This window comes from Cucurbita maxima, unplaced genomic scaffold (assembly GCF_002738345.1).
Source record: "Cucurbita maxima cultivar Rimu unplaced genomic scaffold, Cmax_1.0 Cma_Scf00001, whole genome shotgun sequence".
NCBI classification, from domain to species: Eukaryota; Viridiplantae; Streptophyta; class Magnoliopsida; order Cucurbitales; family Cucurbitaceae; genus Cucurbita; species Cucurbita maxima.
The window spans coordinates 6,203,677-6,217,551 of NW_019272017.1; the positions used below are offsets into that span (position 1 = coordinate 6,203,677).

At 34.2% G+C, this 13,875-nt stretch overlaps 2 protein-coding genes, 1 long non-coding RNA gene, 5 other non-coding genes and 1 pseudogene across 9 annotated transcripts; 6 read left to right on the forward strand and 3 right to left on the reverse strand.

The window, feature by feature from the left end:
* Window positions 1-368: 368 nt before the first annotated feature.
* LOC111494180 lies at window positions 369-481 on the forward strand (annotated as a pseudogene).
* A 1,135-nt stretch (window positions 482-1,616) lies between these two features.
* Window positions 1,617-1,734, forward strand: LOC111494168. Its single transcript, XR_002720138.1, has one exon. It is a non-coding gene; the product is annotated as a U5 spliceosomal RNA (small nuclear RNA).
* An 802-nt stretch (window positions 1,735-2,536) lies between these two features.
* Window positions 2,537-2,651, forward strand: LOC111494198. Its single transcript, XR_002720146.1, has one exon. It is a non-coding gene; the product is annotated as a U5 spliceosomal RNA (small nuclear RNA).
* A 1,447-nt stretch (window positions 2,652-4,098) lies between these two features.
* Window positions 4,099-4,215, forward strand: LOC111494186. The gene has a single exon (XR_002720142.1). It is a non-coding gene; the product is annotated as a U5 spliceosomal RNA (small nuclear RNA).
* Window positions 4,216-4,973: 758 nt separating this feature from the next.
* Window positions 4,974-5,089, forward strand: LOC111494175. The gene has a single exon (XR_002720139.1). It is a non-coding gene; the product is annotated as a U5 spliceosomal RNA (small nuclear RNA).
* Window positions 5,090-5,381: 292 nt separating this feature from the next.
* Window positions 5,382-7,999, reverse strand: LOC111488970 (UPF0769 protein C21orf59 homolog B-like). 2 transcript variants are annotated; one of them, XR_002719307.1, is made up of 6 exons: window positions 7,740-7,999; window positions 7,595-7,644; window positions 6,956-7,091; window positions 5,784-5,890; window positions 5,552-5,709; window positions 5,382-5,519 (listed from the first exon to the last, which is right to left on the reverse strand). XR_002719307.1 is itself a non-coding variant. In XM_023136944.1 (5 exons), exons 1-5 carry the CDS (start codon window positions 7,927-7,929, stop codon window positions 5,668-5,670), a joined length of 525 nt encoding a protein of 174 aa, XP_022992712.1. In that variant the 5' UTR covers window positions 7,930-7,999; the 3' UTR covers window positions 5,382-5,667. The 2 variants fall into 2 exon arrangements, 1 of the variants encoding a protein (XP_022992712.1); XM_023136944.1 differs by having other exon boundaries at window positions 5,382-5,709.
* A 1,051-nt stretch (window positions 8,000-9,050) lies between these two features.
* LOC111489387 lies at window positions 9,051-13,383 on the forward strand. The gene is made up of 2 exons (XR_002719369.1): window positions 9,051-9,786; window positions 13,128-13,383. It is a non-coding gene; the product is annotated as an uncharacterized LOC111489387 (long non-coding RNA).
* On the reverse strand, window positions 9,103-11,975 carry LOC111489379 (probable membrane-associated kinase regulator 4). Its single transcript, XM_023137574.1, has one exon. The coding sequence runs from the start codon at window positions 11,781-11,783 to the stop codon at window positions 10,737-10,739; it is 1,047 nt and encodes a 348-aa protein (XP_022993342.1). The 5' UTR covers window positions 11,784-11,975; the 3' UTR covers window positions 9,103-10,736.
* LOC111494155 lies at window positions 9,108-9,223 on the reverse strand. The gene has a single exon (XR_002720133.1). It is a non-coding gene; the product is annotated as a U5 spliceosomal RNA (small nuclear RNA).
* Window positions 13,384-13,875: the final 492 nt, after the last annotated feature.

The following is a 13,875-nucleotide window of genomic DNA, read 5'->3' on the forward strand; positions in this document are numbered from 1 at the left end:
AAAAAAAAAAAAAAAAAAAAAAAGGAAATGGGAGTAGAAGGATTTGATTCCCTTAACTTTTTAGATCGAAAATATGTGTTAACTAATTAAATTAGGTTACAAAATGTTTTTCCGAGCAAATCATTCTTTATCGTGTATAAGCCCATTACAAGTTTCAAATTAAAACTAAAATAAAACCATAAATTATTACTCAAGAAGAGGTGTTTTTTGCAATGCGTATGAATTTTCAGTTTTTAACAAATGGGAATTCTTATTTTATAAAGAAATTGATATAACTTGCTGACAAGCTCCCACATCGAAGAAATTCATTGTAGGACACATATCCAGCACCTATATAAAGCCGCCAACGTTGTTTGGGTAAAGCACGGAGCCGTGCGGTGGGCACAAAGCGAACTATTCTTTCGCCTTTTACTAAAGAATACCGTGTGCTCGCCGCTTCAAGCGGCATACGCCTATTTTTGGAGGGCCTTCCTTTGGGAGTGGGCCCAACATCAATTTTAAGTTTCAAAATTATTAAAAATAATTGAAAATTCAATAATGTGTAAAATGTATTAAATTTATTCGTGGCTATGTTAATCGACATGCATATGTCTATTCTTTAACCACCCCATCATAGAGTCCCTATTCTCACCGCCCCATTTTTTACAAGTAATTATTTTATTCTTATAATCTTTTTAATAAATATTAATATTATTAGTATTAGAAGTTGCCTTCTAACTCAAAACGTTTATTTCTTTGAATAAGCTCCAAGATCTTCGAACATGGAAGTTTCTTATTTCAAACTTCCCTAGAAAACACTTATCAAAATATATTTTAAAATTCCCTCTAAAATTAAAAAAATAAAAAATTAGAAGAGAACTAAAAAAGTATATATAAAAAAACTCATAAGCAAACATAATATTAAAGTCTGTGGCATACAGTCAACAACAAAATAACACATTCACAAGTCCCTCTCTGGATTGAACAAATAAAATCCAAATACCCATTAATAAATTTCAATTATTAAGAGAGAATTACTTTAAAAATTGAGCAAAAGATTTGGAAAGTTTTGGTGAGAACTGAGTAATAATTCACTAGTCGATTTTATTTATCTTTAATCTAAATTATCTTTTAAATTTATATTATGTTATATTACCTTTTGTATTTAATGTGAACTTTCACTTAATTAATTTTAAATTATCTATATCTGATTTTCTAAAATTAATTTAATAATGAAAATATAATAAAAATAATTTAATTAGAACTTATTTAACTCTTATAAATTAATTAACATATTACCATCAAGGATATCAAAAGTGAGTACATGATGAAAAATATAAAGAGTGAAGTGTAAATTTTGAAACTTAAAAGGACTAAATGAGATCATAATTCAAAGTTTAAGATATTAAGATATTAACAAAAAATAAGTATTTTTTACATAATATTTGTAAGAATATAAATTCTCTCTGTATATATATTACACCTTTACATACTTGGATGGTGACCTTTCATAAATATGCAATCATCGCTTTATTTTATCTGAACCTGGGAGCTAAAATCCCACATCGAAAACTGGGTATCGTGATTCCATCCAGCGCTTATATAAGTGCGGCGGCGCTTGGATGCCAAACTCACGGAGCCGTGCGGTGAGCACAGAGCGAACTATTCTTTCGCCTTTTACTAAAGAATACCGTGTGCTCGCCGCCACAAGCGGCATACGCCTATTTTTGGAGGGTCCCTCTTTCGAGAGTGGCTCCTACATCAATTTAAGTGAATGTTTATTAATAATGGATATCTAGTAAATTAATAGTTTCCAAGTACTTATCAATCTCATTGGTTGATATATTTATTTATTCTGGAGGATTGGCTTTGAATTATGGAGTTTCTGGATCGTTCATTGTTCGATACAGGGGTCCAATTAGCATCATACCATGACAATAGAATCTTATCTTATCATGGTATCTAACCGATTAGCATCATACCATGACAATAAAATCCTATCATGTTATTAGAATCTTGTCCTAAACTGAATAAAGAACTGAATAAATACAATAGAATCTTCAAATATTGAACAAAAATTATGAGTCTCGAAGGTATAGTTAAAAGTGACCAAAGTGTAGAACAAATGATGTACTGTATACGAGAGCTCCAAAGAAAGGAGTCGAGCCTCGATTAAGAGAAGGTTGTTCGAGAGCTCCATAAGCCTAAGAGAAGGTTTATAGTGTACTTTGTTCGAGGAGAAAATTGTTGAGGAATGACCGTCAGCATTAGAATCATCTTTTTCCTAGGGAGATGTTGATGATAAATTTATAATATCTGTACATAAATAAAAACGAAATTTATTACTCTTCCGAAAACAAATTCGGAATATTTTTGTATTATTATAAAATAAGTTAATAGAAACTGGGAGTGATCTCACGTTCGCATCCTATTGGGTTTTCATAGACAGAAACTAGGGAGAACTTAGAAGGTGGAATTCCCACATCGGAACTCAGTGAGGTGAAGAACCTGGCCAGCTGCTATATAAGAGCAACCACGGTCGACTTCTGAATCACGGAGCCGTGCAGTGGGCACAGAGCGAACTATTCTTTCGCCTTTTACTAAAGAATACCGTGTGCTCGCCGCTTCAAGCGGCATACGCCTGTTTTTGGAGGGATTCCGCCTTCGGGTAAGGTTCCCACAACAATCCTAGTTGGAAATCTATTTTTTCATTTTAAGATTTATTCAAATTAATGGTAGTATCTTTATTCTTACTTTTAATATATTCCACTCTGAATCACTATTTTCTCTTATCAAGAAGATTATGGTTTTGATGATTCATCAAGCTGACATGGTTGTTTTTAATGTCAGTTTTATATTATGAGCACAACTTTTATAGCAAGAAATTTCTAGTGGTGCTGCCATACAGTCTTAAACTGATTGTAACTGGTTTTTAATATTGAAATGGTTAAAGTATTACTGGCATTGAACGGGACGATGACAAAGTACGGAGAATTCATGAAGGTTGAAAACAAGAACTGGGAGAATTGTGCTTTAATGGTGTTTTAGATGGGGTTTCTGTTAATTAATTAAAAGGACGCCTCTTTTTTTATTAGCATGAGTTTAGGGGCATCAAAACCCAAGCAAAACTTTGGGGTAGATGACAATATTATTTTTTTAATATAAATATATGAGAAAAAGGCTGAAAAATAAACCTTTTCCAAAATGAAAAGCTCACTCTTTAAATATAAATATATGAGTTGTAGCTTCATTATAGCAACTAAACCTAAGTATAAATAAGATTTTATTTTACTCTCTTTAGTTGATTACTTTAGGTTTATCCGTGCATATCTTTGATTTTCTAAATTTGCCAAGAAATTGTGCTTATCAAAAGCTTATTTGAGTGATTTAATGCATTTCTCATCTCTAGTATAAATTTAAATCTAGATTTACCCATAACTTAAGAACGTATATACTTGCAGCACGTTGTATATTATAGCCATGTAAATGATTTATAACATGATCTTGAATTTCAAGTTATAAAATTTTCTATGTTGATTTTTATTTATTTATTAAATATTAAAGAGTGACAAATAAATGTTTAAAGGAATTTCTTTAAAAAAAAAATTATATTAATCATCATCTTTTTTTTTTTCCATGTGACATAACTCTTTTAATTCTAGAGATATTTCAGAGTTCAACAAGTACAATTCATACCAACCTAATGAAACACTTCAAGATAAAGCGTGATTTTTGGAGTGCAGTATGCACCGGTAGAATTCAATAAATACAATTGATGCATATAATTGTTCCTGTAAAAATTGATCTATTATTCAAGTGTAAGTGAGATCTTAGCATATAAATAAAAGTTTAGACAAATTCTGATTATTTATAAAGGAAGTTGAATAATCTGATAGACTATTGTTGAATGGGATCCGACGTGGCTATTTCTCATTGGTACATGGTACCTGTATAACAGCAAAATAAAATTGGAAAGCCCTAATAAATAAATAAATAAATAAAATTGAAAAAAGATAATAATATCCTTGGAAATTGAAATTACCACATCGAAAAAAGGTCGCTGAGTGGATCCATCCAGCGCCTATATAAAGCCAATGAGATATCTTTCTGAAGGCACGGAGCTGTGCGGTGAACACAGAGCGAACTATTCTTTCGCCTTTTACTAAAGAATACCGTGTGTTCGCCGCCCAAAGCGGTATACGCCTATTTTTGGAGGGTCCTTCCTTTGGGTTGGGTCCCTACAGTTAATATCATAAATGTTTTAAAGCCGTTTCCAATTTCACTGTTAAATAATGTAACTTGCAATTTTTTTTTACCGTTACTGGTGGAATAAATATATATATATATTTTTTTTTTCTGTTTGAACTACAATATAAATTTATATGGAGATTTTCTTTTATATATTTTTGAAGGATATCATTGTTGGAATTTTTTTTTCTTATTGTAAGTTAATTGAACTTTTGAGGTATTATCATTTGTACTTTATTTGGGTAAATAATTAGAAGTCCAAGGATCTGCAACATTAGAAGTCCAAAGATTAGTTGAGTAAATAAATTTTTAAGGACCTATTTACATTAGTTGAGTAAATAAGTTTTTAAGGACCTATTTACACACTTTAAAGAAAACTTGAAGGATAAAAATAAAGTCATTAAAATTATTTTCTAACAAGAGCTTATTTCAATAATTTAATAGTTTGCTTCCAATGTTTGATGCTGTAAAAATTCTAGAGAAATTTTACAAACTTGTACAATAATTAATAATTATATAAATTTATAAATAGATTGTATCATTAGTAAAAAAGAATTAAAATACTTAATAAAAATAGTAGTTAACAAAAAAAAAAAAGGAAAAGAGGTTGGAATTCCCTCAAAAATAGAAAGAAAGATGAAAAAGACAATAATACTGTGGCCTAAAATCCCACATCGGAAAGAGTCGCAGAGTGAATTTCTCCTGCGCCTATATAAAGCCATCAACGTAGACCTGATTCCCCACGGAGCCGTGCGGTGAGCACAGAGCGAACTATTCTTTCGCCTTTTACTAAAGAATACCGTGTGCTCGCCGCTTCAAGCGGCATACGCCTATTTTTGGAGGGGGCCTCTCTCGAGTGGTTCCCCACATCAATCTGAGTTGCAAATTAATTTTGTTACATAATTTAGATTATTTAATTGTATTATTTTTTAAGTGTAAATTTACGACTAAATGATCGTAATTTTATTATCTTACTACTTTGGTCTTCCCGGAATTTCCATTGATGTGTTTTGAACCCTAAACAAATTTAGAACCTAAACTTCTCAGATCTTACATAATGAATTCATCAGAGAAGCAATTGAGATAATATCACCCCTCAAATCAACTAAACACGGGAACTATTAAGCCAGCACAGATTACACAATGATTTTGCTAAGGATCCAAAATCCATCTGTGATTTATGAAACAGTACATCACAGCCAACAATGAGTTTCAGGAGTTGCAGAACTAGAAGGCTAAAATATTTAGATCTTTCTACTTCACGACATACAAAATCTTGTCCGTCCTTCCATCTCCCTTCAGTATCAAAGGCCGCAAATTTCACCTAACAAGCAGAGATTTGGGCTACACCATGTGGGGGATACAGAGAGGTACTCTGGTTTTATAGAACACCTTCAAGCACATTGCTCTCGTAAGTCGACATCTTCGAAATACCAGCCTTCAACTCGGGGGCATGATTTTTTGTTGTAGGTTGAGAACGATCTGATAGAAAACTGGAGTGACTAATCATCTATATTGAGAAAAAAGATTGATTTTACAGTATAATGTCGAAATACCTTAGTTTTCTCATTTCTTCCAATATAATCACTGAGTTGTTTCTCCCTCATAAGCTCTTTTCCTGCTAATTTTAGCTGAGTCGTATCCTCATTAAGAATTCCCACATCTGAAAGGTGAGATAATAGACAATCTCGTTTCTAGTCACTTTCATTGAGAATTATAAGGTTGACTAAAACAAAGCAATTTAATTTCTGAGCAACAGTTAAAAAAAATTAGTGAACATGATGTGTGAATGAATCTCTTCCACTAAGTATAATCCTATGAAAGAGCAGATAGAAATGCTATTTGGATAGAACTGGGAATATTATGAGCTATTAAGGGTATATTAATATTTTGCTGAGGAGTTGTTGTTTTATTACAAATAGAGTGAAAGGGAAGGAATGAAGGTAGACAATTGTTCACTGGCTTTATGCTTGAGTGGCATCTCAAGAGTGGAGAGGTTCCAAGTGAGAATATTTGCTAAAACCACCACTCCGTTGTGAAAGTTCTCTATTTATAATCATTTAGATAATTAAATAAATTACAAAGGATATGAGCAATAAATGGATATGGCTAGATATTTGTCTATCATAAAAGATCAAATATGATATATATATATATATATATATGGTAAATTATATTTCAGAACTAAATATCCTTAACTACTCGAGTTAAATTGTAATTCAGTAATTTTTTATATTTCAATATATTCAGGTTCTATCAAGAGCATTGGAAAATGTATTCTTAAGAGAGAGCTGTCCCTAGAAACTTCTCTCGACATAATTTTCCTTGAAATTTAATATTGTTGCTCTGGGGAATTGATATGAACCAGATATTCTTCATGTTAACATTGCATAAAAGTTCATATCTCAAGTGCACATGAACTAAAAACAAGCAGTAAACACCATTATGCTATGGGCTCTTGTTTTCTGAGTCAGTTGCAATTTTGTGCTAAAGGACCAAACTAACAATTTGACAAAAAGAAAAAAGATACACGTTGGATCGAGCACACATATTTGCAGTTGAGATAAAGTTTGTCAGTTTGAACCCCAAACAAACTTAAGAAGGGATCTTGATTAAGGTTCAGAAACTCTAAAATAATATAGAACTGATAGAAACCAAAACAGAACCACTATGTGTTACAATATAAAAGGTAGAGAACTAAAAAGAAAAGGGAGAAAAATGAAAATACCAGATAAAAGTTGTTGATAGTGAGTGAAACCAGAAACACCCAATAAATCAAACTTTGCAGCCAATTCCCTTTCAATAGTTTCAAAATGGTGTCTCAACACAAGATATGATAGAGGCCTATTGTGGATAACCATGTCCTGTAATGAGAAAATAGATATCAATCAATGAGAAGATGCAAAAGAGTAGACTAATAATTACAACATTCCCTTCTCTTGAAAAGAAAATTTTACTCTCAAAGCTATAGCAACAGTTCTGATTTCAAATAAGGGAAAAACTAAATATCAAATCGATTAATGAGAAGATGCAAAAAAGATAGAAAACAGTTCTCTCTCAAAGCTCAAACAGTTCTGATTTCAAATGAGGAAAGATTTAGAAAAACAAACCAATTCGTTAAAAGATTCAGAAGAATAGGCTACAAGGCACAGCATTCCATTTTTCTGAAGAAAAAAAATTCTCTAAAGCTAAAATAGTTTTGATTTCACATGAAATGCCTGGACGTCAATCACAAAATCCAACAAGAAAAAACTTGGAATCACGATGATTTTGCATTTATTCTGCTCCACAATCTAGGTTAACTAAACAACAGAACTTTCTGCGATTTTCTCATCATCCGAACAAGAAAAAGGGAATAGAGAGAAACCTTAGACGCGTACGACTTTGCTTCTGATAAAGCTCTCAAGAGAGGCGTAGCTTCACATCACAGTCATCACAAGATGATTACAAAGGAGAAAGAAACATAATCGGGTAAAAGAGAAACTATTTGTTCGAATTACTAATTTCCAAACCTTTGGGATCGCCATAAAGGGGAAGTAGACGGGGTTGGAGTTCTGAAACAAGCCGATGGATTTGAGATTGGAGATTGAAAATGTGAACGACTTCCGAAGTAACTTCTTCGATCAACAAGTTGCTCTGACACTCGTAGAGAAACTCGTTGCCGCCGGAATCGTCGCAAGGTTTGACGTGAATTCTCACCATCTTTTTTGGGCTTCTCAGTTCTCGGGCGGGTAATCGCTTTTACGTATTCACCGAACATTTTAACAAAAACTAATAAAATCGTAGTTTAGTTTTAAGTTCTTAATTTTAAAATTGGTGTCTACTAGGTTATAAACATTAAAAGAAATATATATTATTTTAAAACATGGAATAAATTTCTAATTTTTTTTTTAAATTTTTTTTATCCTGGATGAGTTCAAATCCATAAAAAATAATAATAATAATAATTAATTTATTATCTATAAATTTGGATGGAATTGGAGGCATCAAATGTTAGTTCTTACTCCTCACTCCCTCTCCTTTACTTCATAGGTCCTTTTATAATGGTAAAATGCCTTCTATTTTCGTCAAATGACCCGGTCTCCCCTTAGCTCTTCCACTGTATGGGCTGCCTTTTTTGCCTATGCTATGTTCCCCGTGTAGGCCTACCACGCTTTGCGCCTGCAGCGTTTTCGCCAAACGGCCTTTGCCAATAGTGTCATCTTCCCTGTGGGCTGTATGGGTAGGTTGGCCTTCGCTGCTGCGTTCTGTTAGACTATGGATTATAGGAACAAATATAGTTGAATGAGACAGAGACAGCAGGCATGTTACCTTCTACTGTGCCGAGATGTGAGGTGCAGGTCTACTGTGCCGAGATGTGAGACAGAGACAGCAGGCATGTTACCTTCTGCCGAGATGTGAGGTGCAGGTCTACTGTGCCGAGATGTGAGACAGAGACAGCAGGCATGTTACCTTCTACTGTGCCGAGATGTGAGGTGCAGGTGGTGCCGAGATGTGAGGTGCAGGTGGTGATGGTGATGATCACCCGAAGTATGCGCCACAAAAGATATTAGTTCTTACTTCTCCTAACAAGTTTCAAATCTAGTTGTCACCTAGATACATTACTGAAGGAAGGCCCCTCCTGTAATTTATATTAAATTTCCGCACAAATATTATCGACCAAGGGTAATCATATAATATACAAAAATAAATAAGAAAAACATGAAGACAAGAAAATTTCAAAACCCATTTGCAGAAAATGTAGAATTTTATATATTCATATTTAACTACCGTACACCCCTCAATCCATACAACATCATCATATAATACACAGAAAAATTTTATTATTAAATTTAGACTAAATTCATTTTATTAAATAATTTAGACTAAGTAATGTAGGGACCACCCCAAAGGATGGACCCTCCAAAAATAGGCGTATGCCGCTTGGAGCGGCGAGCACACGGTATTCTTTAGTAAAAGGCGAAAGAATAGTTCGCTCTGTGCTCACCGCACGGCTCCGTGATTTGTCCCTCCACTGGCTGGTTCCTTTTATACCTCTGGGAATGCTCGAACACGCAGAGATTACCGATGTGGGACAATACTGCTCCGACACCCTTGAGTTTTATTCCTTACAGAACGCCCCCGTAATTTTGTCCCTTCTCGGTGTGATCAAATTCTCCACCAGGCCACCCGCGAGTCCGCCTCGTGGACGCCTCCGATTCTCTGCTCTCAGCATCCGCCGTATGCTTCATGGAGGGATAGAAGAGAGAAAGGAATTGCAACACTAAGAAAAATAATTTTAGGAAGTCATGTACGTAATCTACAGAAATAATACAAAATTTGTCACAAATTAATTAAGGAATTGGACTAAATTGTAGTGGAATCTTTAGATTTTTAATATGGTTCTATAATTTGAATCTAGTTTCCGTTTTTGGCTCTACGTGTTAGAACGGGAATCCGGAACTCATATCTCTTAGTGCGTGATGCATTTTCATCTACAACACATTATACAATTAATTTGCGATACACTAGATAGTGCGTGATGCATTTTCATGGCTGTGAACACGGCGCTTGCTTCAGGTTAGTCTTTTCTTTTCCTTTTTCCATATTCGATTTCTCAAAGCGTATCGTCGCTGCTCTAATTTTGGGAGGCAGATAACTAGTTGTTCGGAGGCCTGATTGTTTCTTTTTCTATGATTAGATAACTGTAAGTTTGTTGATTATCGAAAGATTTTCTTTAGAAAATATGACGATTTTTCCGATTACTTGAACTTTGAGCCTCCACTCTACGGTCTGTTGATCGAGAAGAAAGTAGCATGCATTGCCGTCTTCTAGTTTAGTTTCTGGATAGTGTAGTTTGCGCCTTACTAATTGAAACTCGATGAATTGATTAGGTCGAATTCGCGATTGCTCGACGATATCTAGAGAATAATGAAGTTTTCAGGTCAATTTGTTGTGTGAATTTGAGCTAGATTAATGGAGAGTGCATGAGATTCTACATTACATTGCACGAGAATGAATAATGTAGGATTTTCTTCGGTGATCTGGATTTATGAGAACTAAGCCTGTGTATATTCTAAGTGCAGGCATTCCAATTCTGGACTTCACAATTTCAAGCACATTACCTAATTTACGATACCTAACATAAAAGCGTCCCCAAAGCAATGATGGTTTCCTACACAATGGAAATTTTTGCCCTCATGAGTGCGATAAGCAGGGGCTTTCTTCAATGTATAGCCAGCTTTATGGATTTGGTTGATTACATAGAAGGACGACTTTGGTCCTTATTTATTGGAGATTTGGACATATCTAATAAAAAGGTCGGAAATAGTTACTGAAATTGGTTAAGACTGACATTATGTTGCATTTTCACACAGTTCTACATATTGTACTCGACAGTACAAATTACAGATAGCCATGAACAACATTTTGCGTTGACTTATAGCATACCCAAGATAGGAATCTTGCAAGAAGAAGAAGATGTCATTAATATATTATGTCTGTACTTTCTTGATCTCTATCAGTCTTTATCAGCCCCTGCAAAGTTCTGGTTTTTCCTGATCATCAGAAACTGTAAGGCTGGAGGATGATAATAAGTAAATTCCAACTTCACTAACTGTCTTCCTTGAACGCAATGGTTGCTGAGATTGAGACTGCTTGCAGTGTGCAATTGCACCCTGAATTGAGTTCTCAATCTCTGAATTCACACTGCCACATCTCTTCAGGTAATACCCGCTCGAATTGTTTGGACATGAAGAGGAAGTGGGATTTAATGATGCAGAAGATGGTTTGATGTTTGGTTGCCTCTTAATGACCAATGAGAATGATCTTCTATTGCTACTGCTGCTTTCCGTATTGCCTTTGTCTTTGTTGGAATTGGAGATGGAGCTTGAAATTGGTCCAAAGGGCTTTCTCTTTTCCACTTTGGCGCCCTTTTTTGAACATTCATTGGCTTTTGAAGCTGATCCTTCATCTGCAATCTTTGCAGCTACTGCACAGGACTCATCTGAGCAACCTGTTTTGGTAAACAAAGATTTGATGTAAGTCCTGGAAGCTTTCAACTTAAGACCAAGTGTAGAACGTTTAAGCTTTTTAGTCCAGGACTTTTTTGAGCTTTCACCATTCAAATAGCTCGCATCCGCTGAATACTCTAGAAAATATTCATCTGAGTTAAGTTCCCTACTAATCCGAAAGGACTCGGAAGGAGAAATGTTGCAAGAATCAAAAGGAGTACTTGTTGCTGTAGGTGTATTGATAGAAGTGGTTAACGGAGTGCTGAATTCCTCAAAAGTGTCTTTTCTGAAATCATAATCAGAACTAGACTTCTGCCAGAGTTTCTCTACCATTTGCAGGCGTGGGGGATGATGAAGGGGAAGAAGCTTCCCATTGTAGAAGAGCTCATCAGCTGGAGAAGTCGTCGGCTCTCTCCCCCGAGAATTCATAGACATTTGAAACTCGAACTCCCTGGATTGGCGCGGAGAGCTTTTGGAGTCGCAGAGAAAGTTGGTGTATGAACCAATTTCCATGTCTATATAGTCATCATCTGATGGATCAGAAGATGGGATGTCAAAAGCCATATCTAGTAAGTCCCTCTCTCTCTCTGGAATTGCTTATATGAAACCGTGCTTTATCTGGTGATTCAAGGGTAGGAGCACCTTTACAACTGAGGATGCTTGACTTTATATCAGGTCTATAGAGAATAAACTATGCATTCAAATAGGAAATTAGAACAGAATTGGAGCCACTCTGCTTGGACCAGCATTGACCCATATCACAATTTTATTAATTCTCAGTGATTTTTTTTAACACCTAGTGAACTAGTTTTATTTTCTTTCTTTCTTTATTTGTTTATTTGTTTATTTGTTTGTGTGTGGCTGATTTCTCATTGCTTTTCACTGTGCTACTACAAAAGAATGCACTAAAATAGTCTGGTCTCTTTCTTTGGTATTATTCTTTTATAGTGATGTAGAAAACCATTCAGAATTTAAAATAGTGAAATTTTGCTTCTTTTTCATTGGGTCATACTTTGCTTGCAAATCACTGAAATTGGGTGAAATGTTTCTTATTCTATCAAACAAAACAATAGGCAGAAAATTATAATCAAATAAACAAAAAAGGGTTAGGTTAGCTGAGACATTGAACTTTATTCCAAAAGGAATAGATATAGAAGGTAGAACTCAAGCAAAACAACAGTGTATTCTGAAGCTTAGAGTAAAAGGGATAAACCACAAAGTTTCCTTTCTAAATGCTAATCTAAGATTCTTAGACCAGGCACCTGAAATTAAAAAAACAAGTAATTTAGCCATCTTTTTCAACAGCTGTGTGGCTCTACAGACAAAGATCAGATTTAAGAACCAAACCATGCCCAAAAACCTGGCTTTTCTGCTCTCATACAGCATGCTAGCTCCTTCATATTTCCATGTGGCCCTTGACAAAAAAATAAATAAACAAGAATATGATTGAAGACAGCTCCTCTTTCAACTAGAACATTACTTTGAGCTCCAGAAGCACTTTTGTCTGATTTTCTTTCTTTCTACTGAATTCCTGGGTGGCTTTACTTTTTAATAACTTTCCCATCCAAATACACTGATTGGTTAGTGTTCAAATCTTCTTCCTTTTTTTTTTCTTTTTCCATTCCTTTTGTTTTATATGTTTTACACAAATGCTTACTTTTAGACTGCTCCTGTAAATTCAAGCAATAGGAAAAAGTTGATGACCTTACAGTGAATTAACAATGTCCAGACATTTAATAGTGGAGGAGGGAAATTCCGGATCAGTTTTGCCTTGAATGCTTGAGATTTTTGCTATTGTCCTCTCCTTTTACTACATTCTCCACGTTTTTGTTGTGTCTCACTCTCTTCGAAGATAACTTATTTTAGAGTTCCTCAGTTCCAAAATGCAAACAATTTTGATATAATTAGCCTCGGTCGGAGGGTGAACATGGACTCCACAACTTATGAAATGCTTAAGAAGTGAGAAACAGGAAGCTTTAGAATTTGTCAGGAACTAGTCTGTGGGCTCTGGGAATATAGCTGAGAAGTATGTATTGAACTTGATTGGAATGATTTGCTCACTCGTTTGATCTAACGATTGGAGTTGGGTTGCTCAGAGTTGTGTAGTTTGTGTTCGGATTATAGTGAACTAAGGAATTAGTAATAAAAACCCGAGTTTGTCAAATGTGTTCGATTTTTTAATTTAACGAATTGTAAGTATATCGCAAAAGATATACTTAGCAAACTTTCCTATCATTACACAATCGGCCTATGTTTCAAGAATTCCTATCTATTTCTTGGAATTGAAAATTTGAAGTGTTGAATTTAACTTTTAGTTTTTTATATTTAAGCACATTCAATTTCCACAATTCGAAGAGTTGTTGAAGGCGTCAAATTATGTTTCTTCTAATGTCATGGATAAAATTTTGTGAGATGTCAATAAATTGAATCCCAATCTTAATAATCATAATTTATAATTAAATCAGCATCAGTTGTCAACAATAATTAAAATATGATAATTCTTTTTAAAGTTATCCTATAGGATCAAACAAAAAGACAATCTCAATCTAAAAATAATATTCATAAATCATAAAATTCTTTCAAACAATTTAAATTTCTAGAATACAGTACACCCTGAGAAAAAAAAAAAAAAAAAAAAAAAAAAAAAAAAATTTAA